The 14,752-nt window shown below is 42.5% G+C and overlaps 1 protein-coding gene across 1 annotated transcript; it reads right to left on the minus strand.

Annotated features, from left to right (window-relative positions):
- Window positions 1-2,934: 2,934 nt before the first annotated feature.
- LOC308145351 (cerebellar degeneration-related protein 2-like) lies at window positions 2,935-8,772 on the minus strand (the record flags this gene model as incomplete). Its single annotated transcript, XM_080516746.1, has 6 exons — window positions 2,935-3,616; window positions 3,783-4,002; window positions 6,069-6,239; window positions 6,334-6,482; window positions 7,936-8,048; window positions 8,691-8,772. 6 exons carry the CDS (start codon window positions 8,770-8,772, stop codon window positions 3,005-3,007), a joined length of 1,347 nt encoding a protein of 448 aa, XP_080372872.1. The 3' UTR covers window positions 2,935-3,004.
- Between the last annotated feature and the right edge of the window lie 5,980 nt (window positions 8,773-14,752).

Here is a 14,752-nt window from a genome sequence, read left to right on the forward strand (position 1 = left end):
CCTGCAAGCAGGTGTACTTTTTTTTTTCATTGGTTTATTTTTGTTCAATAAACTCTTTAATGTTGACTCGTCTTAAGTTGTCTGTCGTTTTGCAGAGCCGGAGTGGCACGAAGACGGAATATACAGCGATCTCGCTCTATAAACCAATAAAGGCGTCTTTCCCCCTCGTTAATCTCAAACGCACATTCCCAATCGAACCCTGAAAACTTATATTCCTCCACTTTTTTTTACCCACTTGTTTCTTCTTGGCAGTGAGTGTGCTGGTTTTACCATTAACAAGTTTTCTTTTCCTTACTATTGTTTTCTCTTTGTTGTTTGACAATCTTTCGGGGATTCTACAATACTATAGAAGTAAATAATGTGAGTTATTCAGTCTCGTCAGTATGTTTCATGACTATGTCATTTCTTTCTTTTTTGTTTGGTGTCATAAAGACAAACCAGACTCCTCCAGGAGGATTTTCATATTCATGAATTAGCAGTCGACGAGTGTATTTCCCCACATAATATACCAACAGTCATCCATAACTTTACATGAAGCTCACATAAATATTTTACTTTAATACATTTCGTTGCATGTTTTACATGTGAATTCAAAACGATTCTTTAATCTCAAAAAGTGACATGATTGTTATGTGTATTTGTCAATACTGCATGTATTCTAATGTTTTTTTTTCTCCAAAGCTAACAGCAAACATAGACATTTACATTTCCACGATGTCTCTATTAAATCCTACTAAAAGTAGGGTTTTTTTTCTATCATGAATATTCATGTCTTTGCCTCATAATAGGCCCACATTAAGTGAATCTGTCTTTTTTTACTGCCTTTATTGTTTATATAGTTTAAGAATAATCTTTTAAGTTCTGTTTTTTGTTCTTGTTGTTTTTACCGCCGCAGTATTATACGACTAAAAGTCTTCATAAAGTCATATGTTGTTTGATCTTTTATGAAAATCATGTAATATGACTTAAGCAGGTATGAGGATATTTAGATAAATCGGCTACGTTTGTTGACTAAACCAGAAATGACCTTCCTGCCTTTACCGTAATACACGTAAAAAGGCACCTGTTAAGTTTAAATTGGAATTTTAAAAGTCCAAAACATTGTGAGTTGTATCCCCAGGCTCGGGGATTCTGTTCTGTGAGTTTGCATCTTCGTCCTCCGCTCCAAAAACATGCGTTTAGATTCACCTTTTTGACTTTTCAGAATTAGTGAAAACAAAAGATAGACCGAAAAGAAAAAGACAAACGATCTGCTGTTTAATCTTGCTTCATGTTTTATGGTGCAGAGCAACAACACAAGGTCCAGTCATGAAACAGGTGCAAACACATCGTACGCTTTACATACATACATACTGCAGATTATTCAGTAGAATCGAAAAGCGAAGCGCGTCACACTTGCATCGGCGCCATACAGGAGCGATGTAACGTGACAGAGGAGCGTGAATAATGCATGTGCGACTCTAAAGTGCATCTCATTGCGGGTTCACAGACAAATAACAGCGTGTGTGTGTGTGTGTGTGTGTGCGGTTTCCCTTTAACCAGGACGTCAGGCAGCGAACGCAACACAACTGCTGCTGAGAAAAGCTTCTACTCATTAACGACATTATCAAGTACATAAGTTATCACTTTGGTGACCTTCCTCCTACTATGACATTCAATCACAGCCATCTAACATAACATTCCACAGCCAAGTATTATTGATAAGAAAGATATGTTACAATTTTTCTTAAAAAGAAAGAAATCTGTGAATTTAAGCACCTTGAATCACTGGTTTTCACCAATATAACATTGCATACTACATCAGTCAACCGTCATCGGTTACTCTTAAGGGCACAGGCAACACTATGACCAAGAAATGTTCTATTTTGCTTAATAGTTGCAAAGATCAAATGAATTATCAAGTATTTACATAAGAGGGAAGCATAAAAAGCATATCAAGTGGTGCAACTGTTCTTCTTATATCCCGCTTTACTTTCAGGATGGTGACTTGCCTTGCCTTGTTCTAACCTTTTGGGCACTTTGGAGCAACTTTTAAATCTCTGTTAATTATTGCTTTAGTTCCTTCACTGCTTTCAAAGACAAACAGGTTTATCTACTGCAGGGCAGGTAAGATGAAGTGACATTTAGTCTCCATTGCAGTCCACTGCATGACCTTTAAGCGATGTTTTGGTGAAAAATCTCCAACTTCAGCTTCTCTAAAAATCGTTTTTGCTTAATTTCCTACCACAGTCAATTCGACATCGGGGTTTTATGGTGGTTGTGTGAATGTTACAATACTTCCTCTTATCCTCTGTGGAGTTTGTTCACATTGTTTTACTCCATTTTGAAATATTTAAACCCAAAAGACGTTTTATTTGACAAAACGTGAATTTTACCAGCTGTAGATATGAAGCAGCTTGATGCTTGGAAGTTTCTATCATGTTCAATTATTGTTTACTGAGATGAAGACTTTCTGGGTTAGTAGCCCCCCTAGATTGCCTGTTAGAAAGTCTCAGGACTTACTTATTTTAATCTCTGATTTACCAAAACATTACAGTGAGGCCAAACCGAAAAAGCGTCATGTGCAGTTTTTTCAGATCCCCCACAAATACTAGAAAGTGTCTTATTCTAGTTTTCATTCATAAATTTGAAGGATCTCGGTACACAAAGGCCTGAGGGCCGAACCTCTGAGTCCAGAGACCCACTGCTCCAATTGCTGCCTGAAGTAACTTCAAATAAAATATGCATATGTTCTATATTTACAGTCAGATTGTGCAGAAAGGAGGGAACCTGTGGGGGTGAAAGTGATGCTGTCTCCAAATGTGTCGTCCTCGTCGTGTCTGTGCACAGTGAGGTGGGGTGAGAGTATGGCGGGTGCGGCGGCGGCGTCAGGCACTGCTGTTCCTGTGCAAAATGAGCCACACTCTGATCCCTACATCACTCTTAATGTCCGAACCGCTTGTGTGAAATAAAAGTCCGAATGTCAGTATCTAAGTGGAAGACGACGTTCTCTTTGTTTCTTCTTCTACTGTGAAGTCGCTACGGTTTTCACGCCCCTGTTTTCAATCAGGTCTTCTTTGGTTTTCTGAATGCGCGAGAAAATCTCCCGGAAAAGTTCCTTATATTCTGGCTGGTGAAAGTCGTCCTCAAAGTCTCCCATGTCCGTGAGGATGGGACAGGCGGCGGCGAGGGACGCCGCCCGCACTGACTTGTGGCTTTGGCCATCGTCCTCCTCTTCCTCCTCTTCCTCCGGCGGCCCCTGGTGGCAGCGCCGCAGCAGCTCGTCGTACTTCACCTGTAAGGCACTGTACTGGGCGTCCACCTCGTTCAGCAGCGAGATCCCGCGGTACTTCACCACCTCCGCCCGCCGCACGCAGGAGCACTCGTGATCGTACACCCTGTCGGGGGAGTCGGCCATCTTCATGGCCTTCATCATCTGCTCGCTGCCCCAGCGCTTCAGGGCGACCGAACTTCTCGCCGCCGCCGCCTCGCCTTCGCCGTCCTCCTCCAGGTTGAGCAACATGGAGTCCGGCAGCAGGCCGTGGATGACGTCCGGCCGCGTCGACCTGGAGGAGGACTCGGATTTCCAGAGCTGACGGAGCTCCTCGGCTTCACACTGCAGCTCGGACACCCGGGCCTGAAGATCAAAGACGAGCGGATGATGATTTAAGGATGACAAAGATTGAGAAGAATGTCACTCTTAGTCTGGAGAAATCTCAATATAAATGTTCGAATATACGCAGCTTCTCCGAGCTGCAACAGGCAAAGAAACTTCAGCCTCACGAGGCGACGGTCGGACCCACCTGGCACCCCTCCATCTGCGTCAGCTGCTGCTCCAGGGCGGCGTTTTCTCCGGCGAGCAGCTCGGCCTCCCGCTCCGCCTCCTCCCTCCGAGCGCGCTCGGTGGCGAACTGGGTCTGCAGGGCGCGGAGAGACTGTCGCAGTGACGCCTGCTCTTCCTCGCGCCACGACGCAGCAGCGGACTCAAGGTCGTCCGGGTGTTCGTCAGCATCGCCGTCATACCTGCAAAGACAAAGACACGAGTTTCCACGTGTATTTATTGATTTATTGGCTTAAAATGGCCGTGTTTTTTTGTATGTGTGTGTGTTTATGACTAACTACGATATTTAAGACAAAAAAACACTCAAGAGGTTGACATTTTTTTTGAAACAAGCGGATTTGTGTCAAATGTTGTTCAGCATCGTGTTGAATCTTGTGTCAAAGCAGCTCCGTAAACCAGGAAACGTCAGTGTCTGAACGATAACCGCTGATATTCCCCAAACGTTGGAGATTCGGTCAATAAGAGGACTTTGAATCAGTTGTTTTGTCTCCTTTCACTGTCAATTTTGTTACCAAACATCTCAGCCTTCATTTTCTTATCTGTCAAAGAAGAAGCAGCCGTAACAAACAGACACCAGTGACGATAAAAGGGCATCAGCCATTTTTTTGGCAATACAGTCAAAGGCAAACCAATAGATTTTCTCCAAAATGTCTCTGCTTTCAGCAAATCTTGTGGTATTAATAATTATGTACATGAATGATTTGGGAATTTTTTTTCAATATAATGACAAGAAATCTTTGTATTCTGTTAAAAGTAGTGAGATTACAATAAACATCTGAAAAATGCAATGTATAAACACAAATTTCCTAGCACTGTCGCAAATCTAGATAAAAATTGTATTTTATGACGTTAAAGAAAGAAAAAAAATGGCCAAGTGTCTTTTGGCTGGATTTGTTCACGGTTGAACCAAAACAAACGACAGACAGAAACAGAAAACAACAGAAAGGCAGCCTGAGGAAACTAAAGTTATCTTGGAGAAAGAGGTGATTAGATTAGAGCCGATGGGCTTCGGAGAGATATTGAGCCGCTCTCCTCAGACTTTGACCCTTTTCCCTCCAACCTCGCCGCCGGCGCTGCACCCTCGTCTTTAATCAGCCACATCTCCCTCTGACCTCTGACCTGGACGCTCTGAGGAAGTCGTCCAAACGGGATTAAACTCGCCGCTCAGACTAAACCGAGATGATGAATGAGCCTGTTACAACGACAGGAAGCGGCCGCCGTACGTAAACCCCGCGGGGTTCTCGAAGCGGCGGACTCCTGCCAGCAGGAGCGGGATTAGCTCATGAGGAGAGGCCAGATAAAGCCGAGGAGGATTTACTTGCCTGGTTAAATAAAGGTTACAAAGAGCTTCTAAAGCAGTGAAGAAACAACAAAACTTAATTTCCTGCCATCCTCCCCAGAATGTAGGAAAAAGTATATATTGTTTTTTAAAAGCTGGAGCCTCCCGTCTGCGGTTTTTCAAGATAATTTCTCAGCATGGTGAAGCAAGGCCAGTTGACTCCATTTGAACTCATTATCAAACACAATGATTGTAAAGTTATCAAAGGCGGCAATGATTAAATCCATGCAATTTGACTCAATATTGTGAATTTCACACCTACGTGGTGAGCTCTTTCAGAAGCTCTTTCAGAAGCTCTTTCAGAAGGGAAGATAACATTTTCTAGTCCTTCACCAACAAGGTTCCTTTCTTCCTTTATTTCACACTGTTATTGTCTGTAATTCAGTCAATAATCTGAAAGTCGGTCGACGTCGCAGTATAAACATGCCCCTGACCCCGTCTTGTGTCACACAGTTTAACAGAGGTAATGATTGTTATTACGATTCTTCGTGCACCAAGAAACAGATATGAGGGCCACTATGGACCGTTTATGAGACTGCAAATCAAACATGAGAAGCTTTGTTTCTTAAAATGCACTAACGGGTCCTTTAAACATCCAACGGCTCCAAGAAACACTCCAAAGAGTCAAAAGATATTCAACTTCAATCATCTAAGGCCACGGCCATTTTCCAGCCGACTATAGGAAGAAAGGGACCAGCCTAAGAGAGAGGAGAGCGAACCACTGCACAACCTTCTGGATCTGACATTCAACTAGTTTATTATTATTTAGTCTACAAATTGGGGAAAAACAATGTATTTCGAACTAAACCAAGGCTTTTGCAGCAAATTGTCACGTCCGACTGCTTAAAGCTGCAGATAACTTCTTAGGTTTGTACCGACGTGCCCAAACAGCGGCAAGCGTTTCTTCACCTCAGTGTGTTTTGCAGCTCCTGCAGACAGGACACACTCTGCGTGCCGCGAGGCGGCCATCTTTCTCTCTGCGGAGGCTTGTGAGGATGACGAGGAGTCAGCTTCATGTCCTCCACCTGCTGCTGGAGCTCCTCCACCTGCGTCTGCAGCAGCTCCACATTTTCCGTCAGCCTGCGGCAGGAAACCATACAAACTTGACAACAAACTCTGAATTGAAAAAACAAAAAAATCTCTTTTTTTTTAAGCAACGACTGGGACGTCTCACCCCTGGATCTTCTGCTGGGCCGTCCTGTTGTCCTGAACCAGCTTGCGGTTGCTCTGCTCCAGCTCTCGGGCCGACACGTCCAGCTGCTCGTACACTTTGGCATGCTGGTCGTTGACCTGGCGGAGGAGGTCCACCTGCTTCGTCAGGTACTGGAAGAGAGACAGACGTGATGCCGGGAGGAGGAACGATGATTCCCCTCGTGAAAACTGCACCTCTGGTTCATCCTCACGAGATGACAGATCATAAATGAAAGAAAGAAAAAAAAAAAAGCCTGTTTCCCTGCCGAAAAATTGTAATTGTTCTATTGTGAATATTATGGGATTATGACAACGGAACATTTATGAGTCCCAATGGCACCTGAACGCCTCATGGAACTGCTTTAACAAGCACTTTCTTTGAGGACAGTTTATCTTATCAACAGTTGGGACACGTTGCAACCTTTCGCCGTCTAATCCATGAGCTGGAAATACAGTCACACACACACACACACTTCACCAAACTCACACTCATGAGTTAATGAGAGCCACAGAAGACACGAGGGAGGAGGTGTGTCCAACACGAGGATGAGAGCTTCTAGAATTCTAGTGTTGGCGAGAGTTCTCCAATGTCAAGCATTGAAAAAGAGTGTCTTGTAAAGGGTTAAACTCTTTGTCCAGTCGTAGAAACAGTTCAGTTCTGTATCTACAGATGTTTTTTATGGCGTTTCTACTTAAACGGAAGACCTTCACACTGTTACGGAGCAGAATAATCCCACCCATATGCAAAATAAAACACCTCAGGAGAGTCTTCCTTCTTGTTGCTTTCAAGCTTCTTGTTGCTTTCTTTATAAATAGTCCTTTATATTTTTTACTCTCAAGCCATTTTTTGTGTACATATCATACTGTGATAGTTATATATTGATATTTACAATTCTTTTTGCCTATTTCACATTTAATTATCTAAAAAAATAACTATATTAGGCAATCAGCAGTAACAGTCACAAGTGGTGTGACAAGTGTCCACGTCAGGCCTTAAGAGATTAATTGTGTTTGTCAGCAGCCGCATGCAAGAATGGACTTAGAGTCAAGACACCCCCCAGCTGATCCTGTTTCTATAGATGTTGTTTAGCTGCCTGATTGCAGAGCACCAAAGAAAGAAAAACAAGTACATACAGGTGATCATGTTGACAGTCCAAACTGCAGTTCCACATTTATTTTGATGTGAAAAACAATGAAACCTAGACATGAAGTTAAAATTTTAAAAATAAAACCCACTTTAAACCTGCCAAGACTGTTTTACCTTTTAATCTGTTTTACCTTGAATAGTCAGATTTCTAAGCTCTGGCAGTGAATGAGCCAGAAAACGAGAAGCAAAATGTTTAGATAACAAACTCACATGGAAAATTATTTTAAAGCTGTTCGTCTCTACATATTGTCACATGAATGAAGAGAATGAATTATTCCACTGAGCTTGTGTGGAAAGAGGAAGGTGTGACATGCATCATCGCTTTTGAAGCACTTGTGAAGAAACCAAATCCTCCGAAGAGCCACGGAAACACTGGATTCAACATGGAATAGCTTCGCGGTGAAGAAAACAAACACCCTGGCCTGGCGGAGGTCTCACCTCGATCTCCTGCAGCTGCTCCTGGTTGGTGGAGTACATCTGCTGGAGGCCCTGCTCCAGCTCCCGGTTCCTCTCGAGGAGCGTCTTGCCCAGCTCGGCCGCCAGCTGCAGGTCTGCAGGGGAGAGATGGAAGAACCACGAGTGCTTCACTGCTTATGACACCACTGATTGGAGAGACCCAGACCATACAAGCAGCTTTGTGAGGTTCCCACTGGCAGCCAGCCAGAAACTCACTTTAAAATCCAGTTCAAAAAAAAAATAATAATTTGAATGAAGGTATTTAGATTTCACATTTCAATCTGCATCTTTCCACAATCCATCATGTGACCTTCACTTATCTACCATGTAATAAAAGCATAACATGAAAATGAAACAATGGAGCTTGAAAAGCCAAAATATAAAAGAGACATTTTACACATACATGTTCATTGACACTCGAGTAAAATCATGCAGTACAGCATGACAGTTTTTTGTTTTTTTTTACACTTTGCCGCATATCTGTTTGTCATGCTGACTCCTGCCTTTTTTTTTAACCCCTCCAAGATTCACTATGAAACCATTTGTAAGCTGCAGAGAAATATGCATGAATTAAAATTGCGTTAATCCCTCACTAATAAATGCAGCAAGGCTGAGGAGTTGTATTATAACTCATAATAAATGCAACGCAATGCATGGGCAGCACGTTCTGCAATGCAGCTTTAGCCTGGTTCCTTTGCTTGAAGCGTTCCGAGACAAAGAGTGGAAGGAAATTGTACCATGTTCAAGGTCCTGCTTGTCGTACCACGGTTCTTCCTCCTTCATCTCAAATTCCTCCTCCACGATCATGTCTGCCAGCATCTTCGCGATTTAAACACTATTTAAGGATTATTCCACTTTATTCAGCATATTTGTCTTCTTCTTATAATGAGCGTCTTTAAAAGAAACGTGAATAAAAGGGGATAAACGGTGGACTCGGCGTCCCCCCACGCCCGCAGCAGCCCGGCACCCGGCGCGCGCTCATCCCCGGCCAGACGCACAGAGACTGCGCCCAGTGCGCACCGGCTCTGCTCTGTGCGCACCGCTGAGGAGCGCCTCCTGTCTGGACTTTCACAATAAATGTCACAGACGGTGGTTCTTGTACATACGTGGAGGTATTTGCTGAAAAGAAAAGAATGTGCTGTGAGAAATAAAGCAGCCCCAACAAAAATAAGATATCAGTGCAATTTAAGTTAACTCATTTAAGTTACATGTTTTAAAATTCAACTCTTACTTTGTAACACTCACTTTGGAAACAATCGAGGCTCATCACGTCATGTAAAACGGAACAGTTGGCTGAAAAATAAAGTATTTGAAGTTACATTTCTGACTTTGAGCTACATTTTGACAATTTGCACTTTTAATGCCTCTTTAAACAGAACTGGTTTGTGGTGTAAGATAATAACTAAAAACTAAACTAACCACTAATCCCCTGGTGGCAATTTTGTTTTCTTTTTTTAAGCATTTACGCACAAAGGGTTAATGGTACAAAACATAAATTATACACACATAAAAAGAACTACAAATCATTTTAAAAGTATGTATAAATCAGCCATTTAACAAGATAAAATAGATCTATGTAACATGTAAAATACACTTTAATGAGCAGCACCAAACAAATACAAAACACAGTAGACGCTATACAATAAAAAACAATAGAAAATACTTTGCTATTTTTCAGCATTGCTCCCCGCAGAATAGAATATAGTAGAATGTTGAAAATATCAAGTGAGTCAAAATAAAAATGAAGGCAGAAGATATTCAATACTTATATTAAGGCTCAACCTGAAAGAGCTTTTCTGTTGAAAATCAAGACTCTCAGCTTCCTGTGCAGACCTTCCTCATTTATTTTGTCACCTTCCACCTGCTCTGAGTTTGGTTCCTCCTTGGAAACAGTCCACAGATCACCACTGGGCGGCGCTGCAGCTGCAGATAACTGATGAAAACGTGTGAAAACAAAATTCAAGAGTTTCCTGTCATTGACCATAGAAGTACAGAACATTTTTTTAAATTAACTTTCTTCTGTCTCCAAAAACATCCTACATGTTTCACGAGGTAGCATCAAAAATATTCATTTTTAAAAATCCTTTACTGTCGGAAATGCATTCTCCATCAATTAATTAATTTTATGTTGTAATGCAAGTTGATCAGTTGCTTGTAGTGTACTTTTAGAATTTGTCATTTAAAAAAAATGTGGCTGCATGTCGAAGTATAACACCAACATACAGGAATAATTGATTTGAACATGTTAACAGGAGAAAATAATATTAAGTCAAATTACCATCAAATGAAGAGCTGATTCAGAAAACAAAAATAGACACATAGACTCATGTAGTCAGATCAAATCTGGGTTTCATTATCTGATACAGAGAGATGAGAATATTCTCCGAGGTGAGTGTTTCTCTTGAGGACTCTTCCTGCCGGCTCATGATAAACGATGTGATTATGACTGCAAAACAATTTAGTATCATCTTTCTTTACCTTTTATTAAAACTGTGTCCGTGGCTTGCTCAGGTGGAATAAGCAAACTTAAATAATCACGTTTACAAACTCCATAATGTGTTGAGTTGATTTATTACCATGCCCAATACAAGATTTTGTAATTACATTTATTTTTTTTATACATATGAACATTGGCAATAGTTTCAAATTCAAGCTTTTTAGCATTCTGTTGATTGACTTTTTGTTATTAGTGCCACTGCAAGTAGCATGGCCACTTGAGGGCGCTGTATGCTGTTCTAATGGGATCGATGCAATCTATGGGCTCAAAGGCCTTCAAATATAAAAGTCAGCGTTTACATGGTTTTCAATGATTTATGTGTCCAGTATTCCTTCCGGGAGACTAAAGAAGAGTTGTACCATTCAGGTCTGAAAAAGCCCCCAGAGATTAAAACGAGCAGTTTGAAGAGATTTGGTTGCTTTATATTGTTGATAACAAACTTGAAATATCACTGAACTCCAGGTTTTGAAAGTGTTGGTGTTGAGTGTTGAGCCAGTATTGTCTTCTCAGCTCCTCCATATCTCACATAATGCTTTTCAAAGCTCTTATTTCATTGCTGCACTTCCTGGTTTTTAATTCACACCGTTCACACCTCCATAGGCATTAAAATGCATAAATCTTCCCATGTAAGTCAAACTTCCGTTGTTTTTTTTAAACAATTATAAGTGTCGACCTCCACAAATTCCCATATTTAGCTGTTTATTGAGCCTGATTACTAACCGATTACTAAGAAAGCCTGGTCACAGTACATTTTCTCAGATTGTGTGAGTTATGTTGAGGCTGCAGTGATCGTTGCCCCATGTAGGTGTTGGAACAGAAGTGGTGTTGTTCCGTCTCACTCCCTCAGTAAAAAAAAAAAACCCCAGGCCACGTTTTGCAGTCCTGCTGGTGATTAGAAGCTCTACCGCTTCAGAAGCTCTTGCTTGAAGGCCTCTCTGTCCCAACTCTATCATCTTCAATGCCCCCCCCCCCCCCCCCCCCCCCTCCTCCTTAATGGGCTCCACCCTGATCATGTCCCCCTCGTCCTCCACCATCCTCCTGACTTCCGCCACGTTTGGTGTTTGTCAGTGGGATGAGAGAAAAGGCAGAGCGGGAAGTCGGAGCATCTCTGCGGGGATTCGGCTTCTTAGCTCGTTGAAGTAGCTGTGATCTCTTCCTGCAGAATCAACACTGTGTGTGCGTGTATGTGTGTGTGTGTGTTTGTCCTATCTTCACAGACACCCGTGGCATTTTTGCCTTTATTGGTGCCGTGCTGTCTTTTTCATTTTCTATTTCATGGGCCATAAAATGTCAAAACAACAGAATGGGACCCCATGCACCCCTTTAACCCTCCTGGTATTTTATCACACTGGCAGGGAAGGAAAAAAAAAAAAAAAGATTAGAGGCAATGCAACTTCAATACAAAATAAGATTTCTGCTCATGTTGTCTGTGTACTGAAGGCAAGGCGGCACAATAATGGGCTTGCAAGTGAAGGGAAAGACAGATAAACTAATGGAGGAAATTGAAATATTACAGGCAAGAGTGGAGGCAGACAGGATGATTACCACTGTGCTCGCCAGACATTCACACATTCCTCCTCACCCCTGCAGCGATCTGCGTTGGTAATGGTTGTTCTTGCTGCCGTTGCATGGAAGTAGAGACATTAATGGGCGGCAGCAACCGGTAATGAGTCGTTAAAAGCGAGATTTGGAGCTTTACTGATCCGTTTCCATACCAACTGTGCCGGCTGAGGGGATTGGATCCTGTCAGTGTTTGGGGAGGGGTGTAATGGGATTTGAAGAAGTGCTTCTGGGCAGAACCTCAACACACACACACACACACACACACACACACACACACACACACACACACACACACACACACACACACACACACACACACACACACACATACACACACACACACACACACACACACTGCATATTCTCGCCCATCATCTTAACACTGACCATCACAATTTTGACTAAAACCCTAAAACTGACCTTGACTGTGGCCTCAAGGCAAAAGCAAGCCGAGTCATCATCAATATCTAAAAAGACAATTAATGGGTGGCGCAACCTTTTCTGACCCACAAACAGAGGGAAATACATGACACCCAGCCACAGCATTACATACTGTATGTTGCCTCAGTGTGTGTGTGTGTGTGTGTGTGTGTGTGTGTGTGTGTCTAATCTTCAAAGCGTTTACATTTCTCAGAAATCCACTGTGACAGGCAGAGAGCAGCAAATTCGCAGTAATCTTAATTTGTTGTGATATTTTCCAATTCTAACTATTATTATTATTTATTATTATTATTATACTATAATATTTTTGACTGATTTTTGTGCTTTATCTTCCTTTTGCCTCTTTGTTCTGGACACAAATTGTTGGGGATGAGAGATGCATTTGCACCAAGAGGTTTCCATGACAACCAAGCGTTTGCAAGGGGGAAAAAAGAAGAAGAAGAAAGCGTGTAATGCCAACTCTCATTCACGATCACAGATGGACTTGTGTTGGGGTGGAGGGGTTGGAGGAGGGTGGAGGAGGGTGTAGGGGGGGGTGGAGGGACGAAGCAGGCGCACACTGTACACTGTGGATACATACAGGGACCCTCAGCAGAGATTCATTTTAATGTCGTGCTTCTCCCGTTTGTTCAGGCGATACAGAAATATTCCCCGACTGAAAGATTCATGAAGGCACAAGACCTTTGTTCTGAAATATGGGAGTGTTGGAAACAGGTGAAATGGCCAAATATTAGTAAGTAGAACACTGGGTCAGAACGTCTTTGGGGCTATTTAGAATCTGCAGAGGTGAGAATAGTGGTGGAAAAAGGTGAGTCACAGCTGGCCCAGCACTCGACATGCTGGAGGACTTAATGGAGGTTCTAGTTGAACTGTGTGGGAATAAACAGGCTTTGTATCTGGAGCTCCAGAACGGTGGATTTCAATGATGTTAAGACGGTGGTTGAGGTCTTTTCAATAGGATTTCAGGTCTTATTGAATAAAACCAAAAGCTTTTTCTTTTTTTTTTTAACTGATAACTTGTTTCATTCCTGCTTCTCAAGACCACAGAATTGCTTGTTTCCCCACATTTGCATCCAACATTTCCCCGACTATATATACTATTATTGTTTTACGTTACAAGACGTTGGATCGGTTTTGGACCCACCAGTGAACCTTGAATGTTTGGTGTTTGGCACGTGGGTCCACGCAGGAAACCCATGCATGCACCTGGACATCATGCAAAAATGGATGTCCTTACCCTAAAGTACTGACCACTGTGTGCCAATGTCCAAGAATTGAACGGATGCATTGTGATGAACTTTTCACAATGTTTATCTATGTTTATCAGAGTTGTTGTCTCCTTTAGCGACTGCCTTCTTCACTGGAATCTTTTGGGAAATCGTAGCTCAGAGAGCTTTTATTGCAGGCAATCAGGAGGGATCCAAGGATAGAAAGTCAGGGGAGCCACCGTTGGAGTTTAGGCAACAACTTTTAGTGTTGTGAAGTGTTTGTGCTGGCGACACTGTCCGGTCTGTAATTGTGGCTCATTGCACGTGAAATAAACCCCCCCAGGTGACGATGCCCTCCACAGAGCCTCCGTCCTGCATCCATGTGTGCAGGAGATATTGCTTTTATTATTGCACCGCTGCATCCTTGTTTGTTTACACAACGGAGGGAGCAAATTGAGAAAGAGAGGAATGGGCAATCGAGACGGAGAGATAACAGGACAAAGGGAGACGACCATGTCGTTGATAGACAAAAAAAAAAAAATTGGATTGGAGTTAAAGATAGCGAACGCGTTTATCATTCCACAGTGACATCAAAGCAGAGTTGGCAGGGATAGCCATGAAACTTTAAAGGGACGGGGAGAAAAAAAAAAAAGTTAATTTCACAAGTAATCTCTCTCCCTGGGGCTGGTGGGTAAAACAAAACTCTGTGAAGTAGATGAATTTAGTTAATCTCTCGCGCACAGCTTCAGGGGATCACAGTGGCGCGGGGATGGAAACTCATCCTCCCTGCGCTGCAGAAACCTCCTGGTTGGAAAATAATAATAATAATAATAATAATAATAATAATAATAATAATAATAATAATGGCTCTCTGGAACTCAAGAGGAGGTGCTTTTAATCAGGATCCAGGAGGAGGTGTCGTGTGAGGGGACAAGAGGACGAGGCCACAGGCCGAGCTCGGTGACTCGGTGACTCTGTGACTCTGCGACTCAGTGACTCTGTGACTCGCTGACTCACTGACTCGCTGCCTCTGTGACTCGCTGACTCTGTGACTCACTAAATCGCTGACTCTGTTACTCTGACTCGCTTA

This window comes from Blennius ocellaris (assembly GCF_963422515.1).
Source record: "Blennius ocellaris genome assembly, chromosome: 21".
Lineage (NCBI taxonomy): Eukaryota > Metazoa > Chordata > Actinopteri > Blenniiformes > Blenniidae > Blennius > Blennius ocellaris.